The sequence below is a fragment of the Haliotis cracherodii genome, unplaced genomic scaffold, assembly GCF_022045235.1.
Source record: "Haliotis cracherodii isolate W230 unplaced genomic scaffold, xgHalCrac1.p SCAF_3, whole genome shotgun sequence".
In the NCBI taxonomy this organism is placed as follows: domain Eukaryota; kingdom Metazoa; phylum Mollusca; class Gastropoda; order Lepetellida; family Haliotidae; genus Haliotis; species Haliotis cracherodii.
Genome location: NW_027266286.1, coordinates 12061682 through 12078153, shown reverse-complemented (window position 1 = coordinate 12078153; position 16472 = coordinate 12061682). Strand labels below are relative to the sequence as shown.

General features: G+C 39.1%; 1 protein-coding gene across 2 annotated transcripts in view; it reads right to left on the bottom strand.

Moving 5' to 3' along the window:
• Window positions 1–16472, bottom strand: part of LOC139473658 (beta-1,4-N-acetylgalactosaminyltransferase bre-4-like) — a 139022-nt gene that overhangs the window by 77802 nt on the left and 44748 nt on the right. For both annotated transcript variants that reach the window (XM_071256350.1, XM_071256349.1), the window contains exon 2: window positions 14870–15251. In XM_071256350.1, the coding sequence (XP_071112451.1) occupies window positions 14870–15251 (382 nt within the window). The remainder of the gene's footprint in view (window positions 1–14869; window positions 15252–16472) is intronic.

The following is a 16472-nucleotide window of genomic DNA, read 5'->3' as shown; positions in this document are numbered from 1 at the left end:
ATTTCATCAGACCTATAAAATATTCATCATGCATTGACGGAATATGACACCTAGCCAATTTTTGCTGTGTTCATAATGCTTCACTGATCATGTTGAACCGCAACTATATACGCTGCTAAAAAGCCAGTGCGATGCATGTGTAAATATGTTTCAAAAGCTGATAATTTTGAACTAATAATTAATTCATAAGTGACATTATAATTGACGGCATGGTATGAAGGGCAAATTGATTCATCAGCCTAGAATATGTGCATTATTCTTTGGTTCTGAATCTGAATCTGAAGGCGATGGTGTGTGTGTGTGTGTATGTGTGTGTGTTATATAAAAGATAAACATAAAAAAAATATTTGTTCCAGAAAGACATGGGAAAACATAATTTGTCCCCAGTTTTAACAAACTAGACTGTGTTGGACAGGTTGGATGTCATGACAACATAAGTTTTGTGAGAAAAACGTTATTATACATACCTCTCTCTACATTAACTATACATATTATATATAAGTGCTGCGAGGAAAAATATATATACCATACTATATGTACAAGTATTGCGAGAAAAACGATATTATACATACATTGCGTGTTTTTTTGTAATCAACGAATGAACAATTTCCAGGTTAGCCATCACCTACTTTACATCACACCATGTATCGCATTTACATAAAGAAAAGAATTAAATCCTGTTAAAATCAACCTGATTTTTTTAACCGAGTTTCCTTTAGGCCCAACCTAAGAGGTTTAACAGTTAACGAAAACGTAAGTTGGATCAGAAAACAAGCAAACACATCATTAATCGGAGGAAAGTCCAAGTAAAGCAGATTAATGTAAATACTATTAGCCTGCCACACAAGGAAATAGCGTGCGATGACTCGAAGAATAGTCTGAACTCCGCTTTAATCTTTTCCTTTCTATTAAAACCCAGTGTTCATTTGAGTAGGGGGAGTGAGTGAGTGAGTGAGTGAGTGTGTGTGTGTGTGTGTGTGTGTGTGTGTGTGTGTCCGAGCTATATTACCACGTAAATCAGATTTTGATGGCACGAAAACGTTTTATAGGCTGGAACATATTGGTAACTATCGGCTAGTGAATAACAAACTGCTATTTTGATTAGTTTTTTCACTCGACGACAGAGTGTTCTCTAACTAAAGGTCATTCCTACTATCTCAAAAAAGGAATATATACACTTTATTGTATTTTATAAAGTCGATATATTTAATTTAATATCATAGATACAAATATGAAATTTTGGAGCTCGATTGTCACATGTTGCCGTTGTACAAAGGCATTGAACACTGTTCATTGTCATGTCACATAAGGCCACAAGGGTGCGCAGAACTCAGTATATCTTGTGACCGCCCCAAGCAGCAATCCTCGGCACTGACTGGATAAGTGAACGCATTCTTTCCTGCGGAATTCTGCGCCATTCTGCTTGTAACTCGTTTTCAGTTGAGGGAGAGTCTGCGGCGTGGTCTGACGTTGACGTACACGTCGATCGAATTCATCCCAGAAGTGTTCGATTTGGTTGAGATCTCGAGATCTCGACGGCCAGGGCAAGCCGTTGATGTTGGCACTATGAAGGTCTACCGTGACATAAGCTGTGTGCAGTGGAGCGTTGTCCTGTTGAAACAGCTCCCTCTGGCGGTCAATGATTGGAAGAAGGTGAGGTTGAAGAATTTGATTCATGTAGCGATATGCTGTCAAATTTCCCTGAACCACAACCAAGTCAGATCTCGTGGTGTAGGATATGGCGTCTCCAGTTTCTCAAGTTCCAAGGCTGTAAGAAATGGCAACAACGCATGCGTCGCTGTTCATGGATCTGTTGCAAAACAGGGACGATAACTGGTCTACTGGGTCGGAAGATGGTTCCTGACAGTCTGGTCCGATATCCTCCTCAAACCAGGGATGCGTCCTGCAGTATCCGTAGCTGTGGCATTGCGATTACGTAGGTGGAACAGTCGAATGTAGCGATCCTGTGCAGGGGTGGTAACTCTTGGTCGGCCGGTTCTCGGACGGTATGCAGTTGAAATGATTTGTGTATCGGTCCCAAAGACGGCCAATGGTGCTGTGGTGGACGTTGAAGTGGCTTGCAACAGAAGACTGCGATTCCCCTCTTTGGATACCTTCTATGGCCATGTTCCGATCGGCAGCGCTGAGTTTTGGCATTTTCGAACTTGAAAATTGTTGACAATTGAATTACAAGTTATTGACATATGTTTGCCTTTTTATAGCTACTACCACGAGTTACGAATGCCATAACTTGCACGTACATTCTGCTTAACTGTTTTCCTCCATGACATTTTTGAACAAGTGTGAAAACACATTTCCTATTTATATACCGGATTGTTTGTGTAGTCAGGTTCAATGAACTACACACTAACTGTGCGTTTCTTTTTTTGAAGAGTGTATGTATGTTTCATATGAAATTTAATTGTTTCTCTTCCTAGTGTTATCTAATTACTTGTGAATGTACATAGGTCACACAATCTAACACATTACACAAGGCGTTATTTTATTAAGACTTTAAGGATTAAAAAACACTTGAACATATCTAACAGTTAATTAAGTCGTCTTCAAACGTTTCGATATGGGTTTCACACAACGTTTTCTAGAAAAAGGAGAAATCTTTCACTTGAGTGTATTAGGAATAAACACTTTGTATTTAGCTCGCCAAAGCTCGCTAAATACAATGTTGATTCCTAATGCAGGATATTTACCATCCCCAAACACACTCGCGTGATAACCTCAATATCTAAACGCGACGTTAAACCTTGTCTATGTACAAGTTGGAGAAAAGCTTTCAAGGCCGAAGCGGTTTCACGTAATAAGATGTCTTAGCAGGATTAGGTCCGTGCGGTCTTCTTCTAACCCCTGATAGGGTAAGAGCTGGTCCTCCGAGATTTGTCTTCACGGGTGCTCATCACAGTTGGAGAGAACCCGATTCTTAAAATATCAGATTATTGCTAGTAAATATAAAGATAGGGTTCAAATTTTAATATATTACTCATTTCATCAAAATACAAATACAAAATAAGCATGTTTGTTCCGTAAAACAAACTCTTATTTAATTTTTGTATAGAATTCAACCAGCAATGTTTCTTTGTTTCATCGACAAAATGTTTCATCGACAAAATAGCATTGATATTATCAGCGGTGTGTATTCCATTAGTTTCATAATGAAATATGACTATGGGTTAAACGATGGAGGTCTAACCGTAAGGACAGATCATTAACGGATATAGCATATGGCCATGACTCTAACATGCCAGGCTTGTCGGGCAATGGCAAATATTTTCTACGTGGCCACAGCTTTGGTGGTGGAAATTTGATGCGATGCACTTCGACGGCCCTGCATGACTAAATTCCATTAGTGAAATATGTCCATCACTGAGAGGTGCCATCCGAAGTCGTCAGAAATAGTTCCAAGGGAATTGGTTTTCAGAATTGTCTGATACTTCCAATGAAACAAATTAATTGAAATACTTTCAAGTTAAGCTGTGTATGAACTAATGTCGACGTTTTAATGACACTAAAGATTGCTGGTATCATGTGTCGGTATTCCCAAATGTGTAAATATCACCAGTGTATAAGCCTCCTCCGTGGTCTAGTGGATAGAGCGTCTGCCCGGAAAGTCGGTTGTCCCAAGCCCGGCCGTGTCATACTTAAAGACTTGAAGTTAAAAGATGGTGCTTCTTATTACCCTGCCTGGTGCTCGTCATAAGGCGGATAAAACAAGACTGATAGGTGCGGGAGTCAGTATACTGTGTCTGAGTGGGTATATTCATGTTAAACTGCGGTATACTAGTATATCAGTGGACTAGAACAACAAAACCGGGATTAGTGAGGACCAGTACAAGCAGGCACACGCGCGCGTGCAGGCATACGTTCAATAATACTGAACGAGCCGCTAAACCCCATATATGACCTTACCTCACCACTACTAGCATATAAGGGTCACTGGCATAGTCACTGCATACCACTAGCATATAAGGGTCACTGGCATAGGCACTGCATACCACTAGCATATAAGGGTCACTGGCATAGGCACTGCATACCACTAGCATATAAGGGTCACTGGCATAGTCACTGCATACCACAGACCTATGAATTCATGGTCATGGTCAAAAATAATGTTTCCAAAATGGCCGTGCCTCTGCCGTTTGCAGTCACCTCGACGCCATGTCTTGTTTGTTTATTTTCACTGATTGTAAAGAGGATCATCGACCATTATAATACGTGAGCATTACTGAACATCCTTGAGCATTAATGGTTATTACAAAACATCACCGAGCATAAGTGAGCATTACAGAACATCCTCAACCAGAAGTGAGCATCACGGAATATCCCTTTGCATTAATGGATATTACAAAGCATCAGTGAGCATCACCGAGCATAAGTGAGCATTACAGAACATCCTCAACCAGAAGTGAGCATCGGGGAACATCCTTAAGCATTATTGGATATTACAAAACATCACCGAGCATAAGTGGGCATCACCGAGCATAAGTGAGCATTACAGAACATCCTCAACCAGAAGTGAGCATCACGGAACATCCTTAAACATTAATGGATATTACAAAGCATCAACGAGCATAAGTGAGCATTACAGAACATCCTCAACCAGAAGTGAGCATCACGGAATATCCTTAAGAATTAATGGATATTACAAAACATCACCGAGCATCAGTGAGCTTCACCGAGCATAAGTGAGCATTACAGAAGATCTTCAACCAGAAGTGAGCATCACTGAACATCCTTAAGCATTAATGGATATAACAAAACATCACCGAGCATCAGTGAGCATCAACGAGCATAAGTGAGCATTACAGAAGATCCTCAACCAGCAGTGAGCATCACGGAATATCCCTATGCATTAATGGATATTACAAAGCATCAGTGAGCATCAGTGAGCATAAGTGATCATTACAGAACATCCTCATACAGAAGTGAGCATCAGGGAACATCCTTAAGCATTATTGGATATTACAAAACATCACCGAGCATAAGTGGGCATCACCGAGCATAAGTGAGCATTACAGAACATCCTCAACCAGAAGTGAGCATCACGGAATATCCCTATGCATTAATGGATATTACAAAGCATCAGTGAGCACCAGTGAGCATAAGTGAGCATTACAGAACATACTCATACAGAAGTGAGCATCAGGGAACATCCTTAAGAATTAATGGATATTACAAAACATCACCGAGCATAAGTGGGCATCACCGAGCATAAGTGAGCATTACAGAACATCCTCAACCAGAAGTGAGCATCACGGAATATCCCTATGCATTAATGGATATTACAAAGCATCAGTGAGCATCAGTGAGCATAAGTGATCATTACAGAACATACTCAACCAGAAGTGAGCATCAGGGAACATCCTTAAGAATTAATGGATATTACAAAACATCACCGAGCATCAGTGAGCATCACCGAGCATAAGTGAGCATTATAGAACATCCTCAACCAGAAGTGAGCATCACGGAACATCCTTAAGCATTAATGGATATTACAAAACATCACCGAGCATCAGTGAGCATCTTCGAGCATAAGTGAGCATTACAGAAGATCCTCAAGGAGAAGTAAACATCACGGAACATCCTTGAGCATTAATGGATATTACAAAACATCACCGAGCATCAGTGAGCATCACCGAGCATAAGTGAGCATTATAGAACATCCTCAACCAGAAGTGAGCATCACGGAACATCCTTAAGAATTAATGGATATTACAAAACATCACCGAGCATCAGTGAGCATCACCGAGCATAAGTGATCATTACAGAACATACTCAACCAGAAGTGAGCATCAGGGAACATCCTTAAGAATTAATGGATATTACAAAACATCACCGAGCATCAGTGAGCATCACCGAGCATAAGTGAGCATTATAGAACATCCTCAACCAGAAGTGAGCATCACGGAACATCCTTAAGCATTAATGGATATTACAAAACATCACCGAGCATCAGTGAGCATCTTCGAGCATAAGTGAGCATTACAGAAGATCCTCAAGGAGAAGTAAACATCACGGAACATCCTTGAGCATTAATGGATATGACAAAACATCACCGAGCATCAGTGAGCATCACCGAGCATAAGTGAGCATTATAGAACATCCTCAACCAGAAGTGAGCATCACGGAACATCCTTAAGCATTAATGGATATTACAAAACATCACCGAGCATCAGTGAGCATCTTCGAGCATAAGTGAGCATTACAGAAGATCCTCAAGGAGAAGTAAACATCACGGAACATCCTTGAGCATTAATGGATATTACAAAACATCACCAATCATAAGTGAGCATTACAGAAGATCCTCAACCAAAAGTGAGCATCACGGAGTATCCTTAATCATTAATGGATATTACAAAGCATCAGTGAGCATCACCGAGCATAAGTGAGCATTAAAGACGATCCTCAACCAGAAGTGAGCATCACGGAACATCCTTAAGCATTAATGGATATTACAAAACATCACCGAGCATCAGTGAGCACCAGCGTGCACAGGTAAGCATTACAGAACACCATTAAGCATTACTGTGTATGACTCCCCGTTTATTACTGAGCATCACCAGGCATCCCATCGCATCCCTTTAAATCACATGTATCCGGCATGAACCTGAAAGTACCAGCTGTCACCAGTATACCACTACGGCAACGTTCTATATTTTGAAATAGGTAGGTATTTTAGAATGGCGGTATAACGAGGGAATATAGAAAAAAAGATAAGTCAGATTTACTCAGCTGAAATTAAGCATTGATCTGGGATCAATTTGGATTAAGATAACTTTAGTACAAAATGTTGGGGGCCTGACCAATTTAGCTTGGGGATTTTGAGCCCAAAAAATATATTGTCCCCTAAACTTCCAGAAAAGGTTATTTATGCTTCATATTATTGGGGGGGAAAGGAAATTATCTGTAGTTTCAATTAAATAAATATTTGTAGCCGGAAAATATCTGTCGTCAATACAAACTCCAACCACTGAATATCCAATGGCCTTGTGTATCTGTCTATGGTAGTACCTCTGTTATACAGATAACATCACTAAACACATTTGACTTGTTAAATTCATTTACACATTGGCATGTTTGTCACGTTGCCTTGGTAACCCTGTGGGTTGTTTATGCGAGCTGCTTTCCTGTGAAGCTTTGAAGTACATGTTTGTCACAATATTGGAACCAGGCAGGGAAGGTATAATCAGTTAACGACGACACTGTCAGGCTGTGCAGTGTTTCAGTGAACACTCACACGCATTGGGCCTCTTGTATGAACTTTCCCTTATCCAACCACTGGATTACCGAGGTCAGAAAAGAAATAATCGCATGACTGCAAGAAAAATAGTTTTTTTTATAATTTACAAAACATTCGTCAGGTGAAATTACAATTATGTGGAAAAAATTCTGCCTCGGATGTTTTTTTGAGTTTTTTTGACTGACAAGTAACGGATCTACGTCTGCATTCTATCATATTTTGAAAAACATTAAGGATTTCGACTTGAAGATATATTGAATTTATTAAAATAATTTGCTAAATTGCTTCGCACTCATATATACAATAAAAGTAGTAGTAGTAGTAGTAGTAGTAGTAGTAGTAGTAGTAGTAGTTGTTGTTGTTGTTGTTGTTGTTGTTGTTGTTGTAGTTTACGATTCCATGAAATTTTACATCTTGACACAATTTGTCGTTACAATATTTTCAATGTCATTGTATTTCATACCCGTGAAGATTCCGGGGTAGAATAGGTCTTCAGCCACCCATGCTTGCCGTAAAAGGTGACTATGCTTGTCGTAAAAGGCGACTAACGGCATAGGGTGGTCAGGCTCGCTGACCTGGTTGATGCATGTCATCGATCCCAATTGCGTGGATCGATACTCATGATATTAACCACTGGTTTGTCTGATCCGGACGCGATTATTTACAGACCGCCGTCATATTGCTGGAATATTGCTGAGTGCGGCGTTAAACAACAAACCAACTAAACTAAACAAAGTATTTCATACACAATTCAAAGAAAACTTGGGTATCACTTTGCTACTAGGATACATTCCGTTTTAGCTTGAAATAAGTATTGATTAGTACTTAAACACCGTGAGAGCCAGGTTTTAATACATAGAGATTATTATACGAGCCCGTGTTTTTATTATTACTGGTGTGATTCAAACGCTTTATAACGAGCGAATACGCCTTGAAATAAAACCTATATCTAACAGGAACGATTATGTGTCTAATAATATATTTATATATTTATTAGTCAGGTAAATGAAGCTACGTATGTAATAAATATACCATGTAAAAAGCATCACTAGTAAAGTCAAAGCTTAAAACTCAATTAACTTTCAACAGGCGTCATCCATATTTAAGAATTGAAACAGTCGCTGCATCCTCGATTATCAAGTGTATCATATCTCAATTCAATTATTAACCTAACAGAATGGAGAATAAATACACTGGATACTCATGGGTTGGCTCACAGGAACGACGTCGACTTGCTAAATTACGTACGTAATTTCACCGGACTACGTCAGACTTTTCACAAGAAAACCTTTGATGCCTTGCATCAACTCAGCGGCAAACTCTTTGTTCATCAGATTAAATTTACAATAAAATAATTTCCCCCAAACATTAAACATGCCGTGTACTCCCGCTATGCAGACCCTGATACAAACATATATCAAATACAGCCCATGCAAGTCTATAATGTTTGGCAAGTCTAGATCACTGCAGTATAAGGGAGAGAGTCACTGGGCTCCTTTTTATTATATTTTTTTATTAAGATAACTGAACAACTGTTTTTTTCTGTACGATATGTTCATTTCAGAGACTAGATGTTAGTCGAAAGGTTGGCCGGTACATGGTATTGACTTAATACGTGTCAACATTTGACGTTTTTGAAGTATTGTTTTGTTAAACTCAAGGCTGACAATTGATGAAAGAGATCATAATGCGGAAAATAAGATTGTTAATTTAAATTTAAGTTTAAACAAATCCTAATGAACAATGTTATTCAGAATGCCGCAGAATGCTATACCAATACACTCAATGTAGAAGAATCACATACTCGTCCGAATGCAATATTCGTTCACTATTTCCACTGGTATATTCATAAACACCGTTGGGGCACCGTGGAATAAGACTGTTTAGGGTCTCTCTGTCCTTATTGTGACAAATGTTCCGACACATAATATGAATTTGGGAGTCGTTTAGACAAAACAGTTACCCGAACAACTAACAACATAACGGGAATGTGTAAAACCCATATACTAACAATGGATTGTCACAGACAATTGTGGACAAAATTATATATGCTTGAATTTCCTATACAATTACCCATAAACTAGACTAACATCTAGTCTCTGAAATGAACATATCTTACATAAAAAAAATATGTGTTAAATTATTTTAATAAAAGATTAATAAAAGGAGCCCAGAGACTCATTTTTCTCTTCTTCCCAAAAACCGCAATGTCCCAAAAAACTTTAAACGGAACTGTTACAATACGGGGCATGGCCTCCATGGAATAAAATTATAGTCAGCCTTTGTGACTTATTGGAGAACTTTGTGACTTATTGGAGAACTTTGTGACTTATTGGAGAACTTTGTGACTTATTGAAGAAAGCATGTTATGGCAATACAATGCCGGTTTCTCAGTCGTGTCATGTAGAAGTGGAGATAGTCTCTGCATAGAAAATATTTTAGTGTGATTTTGTCTCACGATATATAATAGAAATGAGCCAATGGCTCTCTTCATTTTCAGAAGAAATCTAGACTTGCCAAACTATATTATAGACTTGCGTGAGATTAGCCCATGTGAACATAATGTAACTCAGCATTCCTTGTTGATGATGGTCACTGATGAACTAATCAGTAACGAGAATATGTTAGACACCCAATACCCAGTCGCTATGGAATGACGCATTCGTCACCACTCGCCCCTTTCCGTAACCTGCAAGAAGACTCGTCCCCCTATCGATGAATGTTATGTGCGAAAATACGACAAACCAATCAGAATGCGCGTATGATTTCAAGTTCTTTGTCAAAGAATCCCTCAGAAATAATTTCTGTTTTTACATATGTCTTGGTTCTAAAAATATACCCAAGACACAGTTAAATGTGTTCAATCATACTGTATAATTTCGCATGTCCTGATGTGCTTTTAATTGCATCTGAAATATAAATGATATATGGGGAAATATATGTAAACCGTTGCGCAACGAGTTGACAATAGTTTTAGTTATGCCCGTTTGCGCTAAGACGGAACCCGGTTGCAAAAATGGCCACGAGAGGGGCACGAGTCGCTATGTGGCTTGTCCCGGAAGAACACGAGTTGGTCACGAATGGGAATGACGGCCATCCCCTACCCCATCCCCCGTCATCTACCGTGACGCGTTGGAACGAATGGCATAATATACCGCGGACTTTGTGCCGTGACTCATACACCTCTCTTGTAAAAAGGCCTAGGGGCCTACCACAAGCTTCAGTCCGCCATTTTTAACCAAGACATACCAATAGCTCTTGCTAGCAACTATTTAAAACATTAATCGAGCCAGTAATGTTATATAAGAGTGAAATCTGGGGTGTTGAATCAATCCTCCTGAACAACTTTGATTCATTTATCCCCGAGAAACTGCAGCTCAAATTTTGTATATCCATGTTAGGTGTCAACAAAATAACACACAACTTGGCAAGCCGAGCAGAACTAGGACTCTATCCTCTTATCTACATAGTATTAATCAAAATAGCAAATTTTTATCATCATGTTTGTTCTGCCAAAAACATGATACTTCAGAAGGCTACATATTTGGTGAAAAAAACGATAAGGATGGGTTTACCAGCTCAATCTATTCTTAGGAAAACACATTTTGAGTACTTCAGCTTTCCTATCACCAATATTCAAAGAGACAAATCTAAATTCAACTCCCTCTTCAAGGAATCTCTTCAAGATGTAAATGCAACTAGAGGCACAGGAAACAAACTTAGGACATACAGGATAGTTAAAAATGAAATAAAATTAGAACCCTATCTCAGTCACTGTAAAGTAAAAAAATATCGAGTGCACTTTTCTAAACTAAGATTAAGTAACCATAAACTAAATATTGTACTTGGAAGACATACAAACATGTTCAACCATTGATGACGAAAAACGCTACTTACTTCACTGTATTAAACACACTCAAGAAAGAAATATACTCTTTGAAAAATTATCCAGACAAAATGTAAATGTCCACAGTCATGAAGACAAATTATTTCACTACATCCTGTCAAATAATGAAGCAGTCAATATCAACTGCATTTGTTTCCATATCTATCATTTCAAACACTAAATACCCCTTCATAATCAACCGTTGACATTTTATGTATAATAATATCATCAAATATGTAATATTGATTATAATTTTGTATGTGTCCACAGGAATGTAAATTATGTATGTTTGTATATATGTATATATGAATCATAATGTCTTGTCTTTTAAAATTGCATCTGTCCCGTAATGGAACGTTTCGGCAATAAATATTATCTTATCTTATCTTATCTTATCTATGACTCCAGCGTGCATGCACGTACGTGCGATCTGACCCTCTGACCTCGTTCAACGTTTACATGGTTGGATTATTTATCAAAGAGAGACATGACGAAAAAGCGGCCTCAAGACCTGGCACACTTGTAATACTAGTTTACACTACACAAAACAACAACGACCATCCGAACTCCGCCGCCCCTCCCCCGGGCAATGGAATGTGAGGGGAGTGCGGCAGTGCCCGGGGGTTGAACGGTGCCTGAGATGATGGATTCCTGTCCGTGACCACATGTGTGGTTACTAATAACTGTCAAACTGACTTTAACTGGGAACCTTTGAGTTCACGGGAGTTTGGAGATAGAAGAATTAACGTGGGCATTAACGTGTTTGGTTGACATGCACAGGTCTCTAAGGCAACAATTATTAGTAGTAAATCATAATTTCTAGATACTGTAAATAATAAGAACACGTTGTCCCTATGAAAGACTGGAGTCTTTCAACATATCTAGACTTGCCTATTAGAAGGATAGAATTACTACACATCTATGGACTTTTCATTCAATACAGCCTTGGAGCAAGGCTACGTGTTTGGTAGCTAAAATAAACCGTCCACCAGAAATTCGAGATAAAGAGATTATCCTCGACGTGATATGTACAAACCATCAGCGGGCTTTAGGGCTTTAGGGATAAAGGTTTTATTCTCTTCATTGGGACTGTAGATAAACCAACCACCCGGATGTCGAGTTAGAGATGTTCTTCTCAACGTGTAAACAGTAAACCGAGATTGGACTCATCTTGACGTATATATATATATATATATATATATATATATATATATATATATATATATATATATATATATATATATACTCTATCCCTGAAAGCCCTAATAACATGTCCGTTATTCAATTATGGCCTGATAAGACTCGTACGTGGTACGAGTTGAAAGCGCTAGCCAATTAAAACTGTGTTCAATCTTACTCCATTACTGTATATTTAGGCATTACTATATAGAGATTATCCTCGACTTTACTTTAGTGAGTGAGTGAGTGAGTGAGTATGGTTTTACGCCGCTTTTAGTAATATTCCAGCAATATCACGGCGGGGGACACCGGAAATGGGCTTCACACATTGTACCAATGTCGGGAATCGAACCCGGGTCTTAGGCGAGACGAGCTAACGCTTTAACCACTAGGCTACCCGACCGCCCGAGAGAGAGAGAGAGAGAGAGAGAGAGAGAGAGAGAGAGAGAGAGAGAGAGAGAGAGAGAGAGAGAGAGAGAGAGAGAGTCTCTCACAAGTCTTATTAAAGTGGAATAACTCCGAGGCTTGCCGAGTAGTTTTTCAACTTTTGACGACGAGTGTTCTTTGTTTTTGTCTAGTAGGCATTATTATCATCGCCTTGATAATCCACAGAGTAAGCAGTACAAAGGATGACGTCACTTATGACAGTGGTGTTATGTATTAATGCGCTACTGCAATCATGAGAATAGACAAAAAGGTGCGATTTTAGCGAGTGTAACAAACAGATTACTGCACTCGTGCCTGTCAGATACCACTGATCTTACAACTCTTTGTTACAAAGCGTATCCCGCTCGTTAGAAACGTTCTGAAACAACTCGTTGTAAGATCAATGGTATCTGACAGACACTCGAGTAGTAATCTCTATATAAATAGAATACTAAACGAGCTCCCGTGTATTACCTGTGTTATGAAACGAGTGAATTTTTCTGGTATTTGACGAGCGAACTATTCACGAGTTGCATTAAATTGGTTCTACACGGGGGCGAATTTCGTATTTTATTTATAACTTGCCGTTTAAAACCTTTTTTTAGAAAACAATGTCGTGTGTGATTATAGGCAGACATCTACGCGATCCACAGCATAATCCTATTGAGTTTAACAAAACAATACTTCAAAAACGTCAAGTGTTGACACGTATTAAGTCAATACCATGTACTGGCCAACCTTTAGACTAACATCTAGTCTCTGAAATGAACATATCCTACAGAAAAAAACAGTTGTTCAGTTATCTTAATAAAAATATAATAAAAGGGAGCCCAGTGACTCTCTTCATCCTGATACTGCAGTAATCTAGACTTGCCAAACATTATAGACTTGCATGGGCTTTATTTTATATATATTTGTATTAGGGTCTGTAAGACAGACTAGCCAACCTTAAGAATTCATTATCAGGGTTCCTTTCCAGAAAGTGATCGAGCGCTTAGGCTATCTATAACTCCCATATACCTAGACGTAGAAGTGTCGTGGCGCTACGATCGCCTTGTGGAACGGGGTTCTCCATTACAAAGTTTACAATTACGACACAATACCCTATGACGTAATTTGTGAAATTTTGTTGCAAGATACACCGGCGAAACAATGCCATGTGACGTCAGCCTAGCAACAGGGTTGCTGGGGTCATCGTGTGTGCATAAGCTCCTTCCAGTGATCTGTCATCTCTATACGCAATGTCGTTGAATAAGCCCCGGGATGTCGAGAGTTTTCAATATTTGTTCGTGAAACTTGTTCCCGCTGTACATTAACACCGGCTTTGGTATTACACAATGTGTATTAAAGCTGTATGTTTATTAAACGGCTGATCTCTTCACGGGCAAGGAAGCGATACCCAAGCGATATCTACCGTGGGAGCCAGTTTTGGATGATAAATAACAATATTAGACAACAAAGCGCACGATCGTTCAATTTACACCAACTTCGACAGATGTCACGTCTTGCTCGTTCAGAAACATTGAGAAAAACATATATAACGGTATAGGAATACAGGTCAACTGGTTGACCATCTTTACCCGTACCTGCATCGAATACAGGAAAAAGATGATGAAGCGGAATTAGGACATAATCACTCACTCATTCACTCACGCTGACACATTCATGGCGTGGAGCTTGCATAACATATACTGCATTAAATAGATGTGTAATATTCAGGGGCGAAGACCCAGGTTCGATTCCCGACATGGGTACGATGTGTGAAGCTGTCTCTGGTGTCCCCCGGCGTGATATTGCTGGAATATTGCTAAAAGCGGCGTAAAACCAAACTCACTCACTCACCGTATAATATTCATTATTATATATGTTGTTTTGTTGTGCGATATCTACTCCATACGTCCTCTTGTAGGTTGTTAGAATTTCTCTCGCTGATAAGAGATTTTGATTGGACGATATTTTAAGCGCCATGTCTTTCGAATCAGACTCGACACGAATCAATAGTCCTATGTATTTATCATATTTGAATGGATGTATAATAAACTGGATAATCGAGAATGGTGATTCTTCGACTCATAAGCGGAGTTCAGAGAACAAGAAAATAAAGCTTTTCAGAAGAGTTCACTTACTTATTTCAGCAGTGTCGCAGAGTCTCCTATGGCTGCGTATGGTAGACACAGGACTAGTTTTAGGGGACTGGTGTTCCCGCTCCGATGTGTGAATGATATCAATGATCCTGTTAGTATACACTTCGTTATATAGCGCCACATTGTCAACGTCAATGATGTCGTTCTGGCCAAGGTGGGACAGTCCGGAGTCCTTCAGGAAGTGGCACAGCAGGAAGATGAGGATGAACACTCCGACAAGACCGAGGACGTACAGGGAGACGATGCTCAGTAGACGGGAGTCGTCCTCCCACAAAATCCCCTCGTGGCTAATCGCGTATGGAACCAGACGCCGGATCTTTGTGTGTTCGGGTTTTTGCTGGTTTGGACCGTGGCCATTCTCCATCTGAAAACAAAACAAACAATTTGAAAAAACAATTTAACATGCTAATTTTAACATTTGAAACCTCAAATTCTCGGGCATCACATACGCAATAGGACCCGCAAATCCGAAAACACATACTGCTGGTAAAGCGTCTAATATATTGGAATGTATTGAGTCAGACCGCATGGTAACTATCCAGGAGGCAATTGCCTTCTTGGTTTTGATTCAGACGTCTTCATGGCAATGGTATGGGAATTGGATTTCAAAGTGAAGGTTGAAGGGTCCGTGATTGTTGAATGAATAGAAATATTTTAAAAAAGTGCAGTTATTGGACGTTGATAAAGGTTTTACATCACGAACATTCGTGGGGTAGTCCATAAACCTTTTACATAAGTCTTTGATTTCTATTACGGCATTCGTGACTGTAAGCATATTTCTGCTATGTTGAAGATATTGATCGTGTTTTCTTAACCCAACTAAGGGAATATTTATATTTGAGACTGCCAAACTGACCAAAGGGCGCCAAATGTGCTCTAACCATGATTTGAGGATTTCTCAAGATCTGAAACTGTGGTTGTTTTGTTTGCTTTAAAAATACAAGACGCAAATTTGGTGGGTGTATATATGTTGTGTATATATGTAAAAAATGAATTTTAAATAAAACGAATGATGGTTAATCTCATGATACTTCGCTTGACCTACGACCGCATCCTAACACTGTCCGTTCCTACAGTTTGGATAATCCACTTGACAAGATGATAATGTTTTAGTTTTAAACGTTCTGAAACAACTGCAAGCTCGGAGTGGCGTGGGTGACAGATCAGACGCAATGACTGTACGTAAGGGTGTACGAGTTACCTCCCTTGTTGGAGATCCGTCTGTAAAATATCTATTCCCAAGCTTCACTCACTATTTTCTAAGTGTCGCTTTCTTCGTTCAACAAGTCGCATTCAAAGACAAAAGTGACATGCATTTTCACAATTACTACCACACAAACATTCTGCTGTCTTTAATTCCGAGTTGATGGAATTATTTCTGATGGCAAACATGATTTTCAGTTAATCCCTGATATATTAGAAATATTGTTATTGGTCTTTGCAGACGAGGTTATTATAGTCTCAGACAATGGGTTACAGAGGCAATGAAATATTCTTTCGTAATTGATTGAAGTTGCATCCAGCTACAAATATTTTGGTTTTGTCTGTACATTTTCAGGAAATTTCAGCAATATTTTTTCAGATT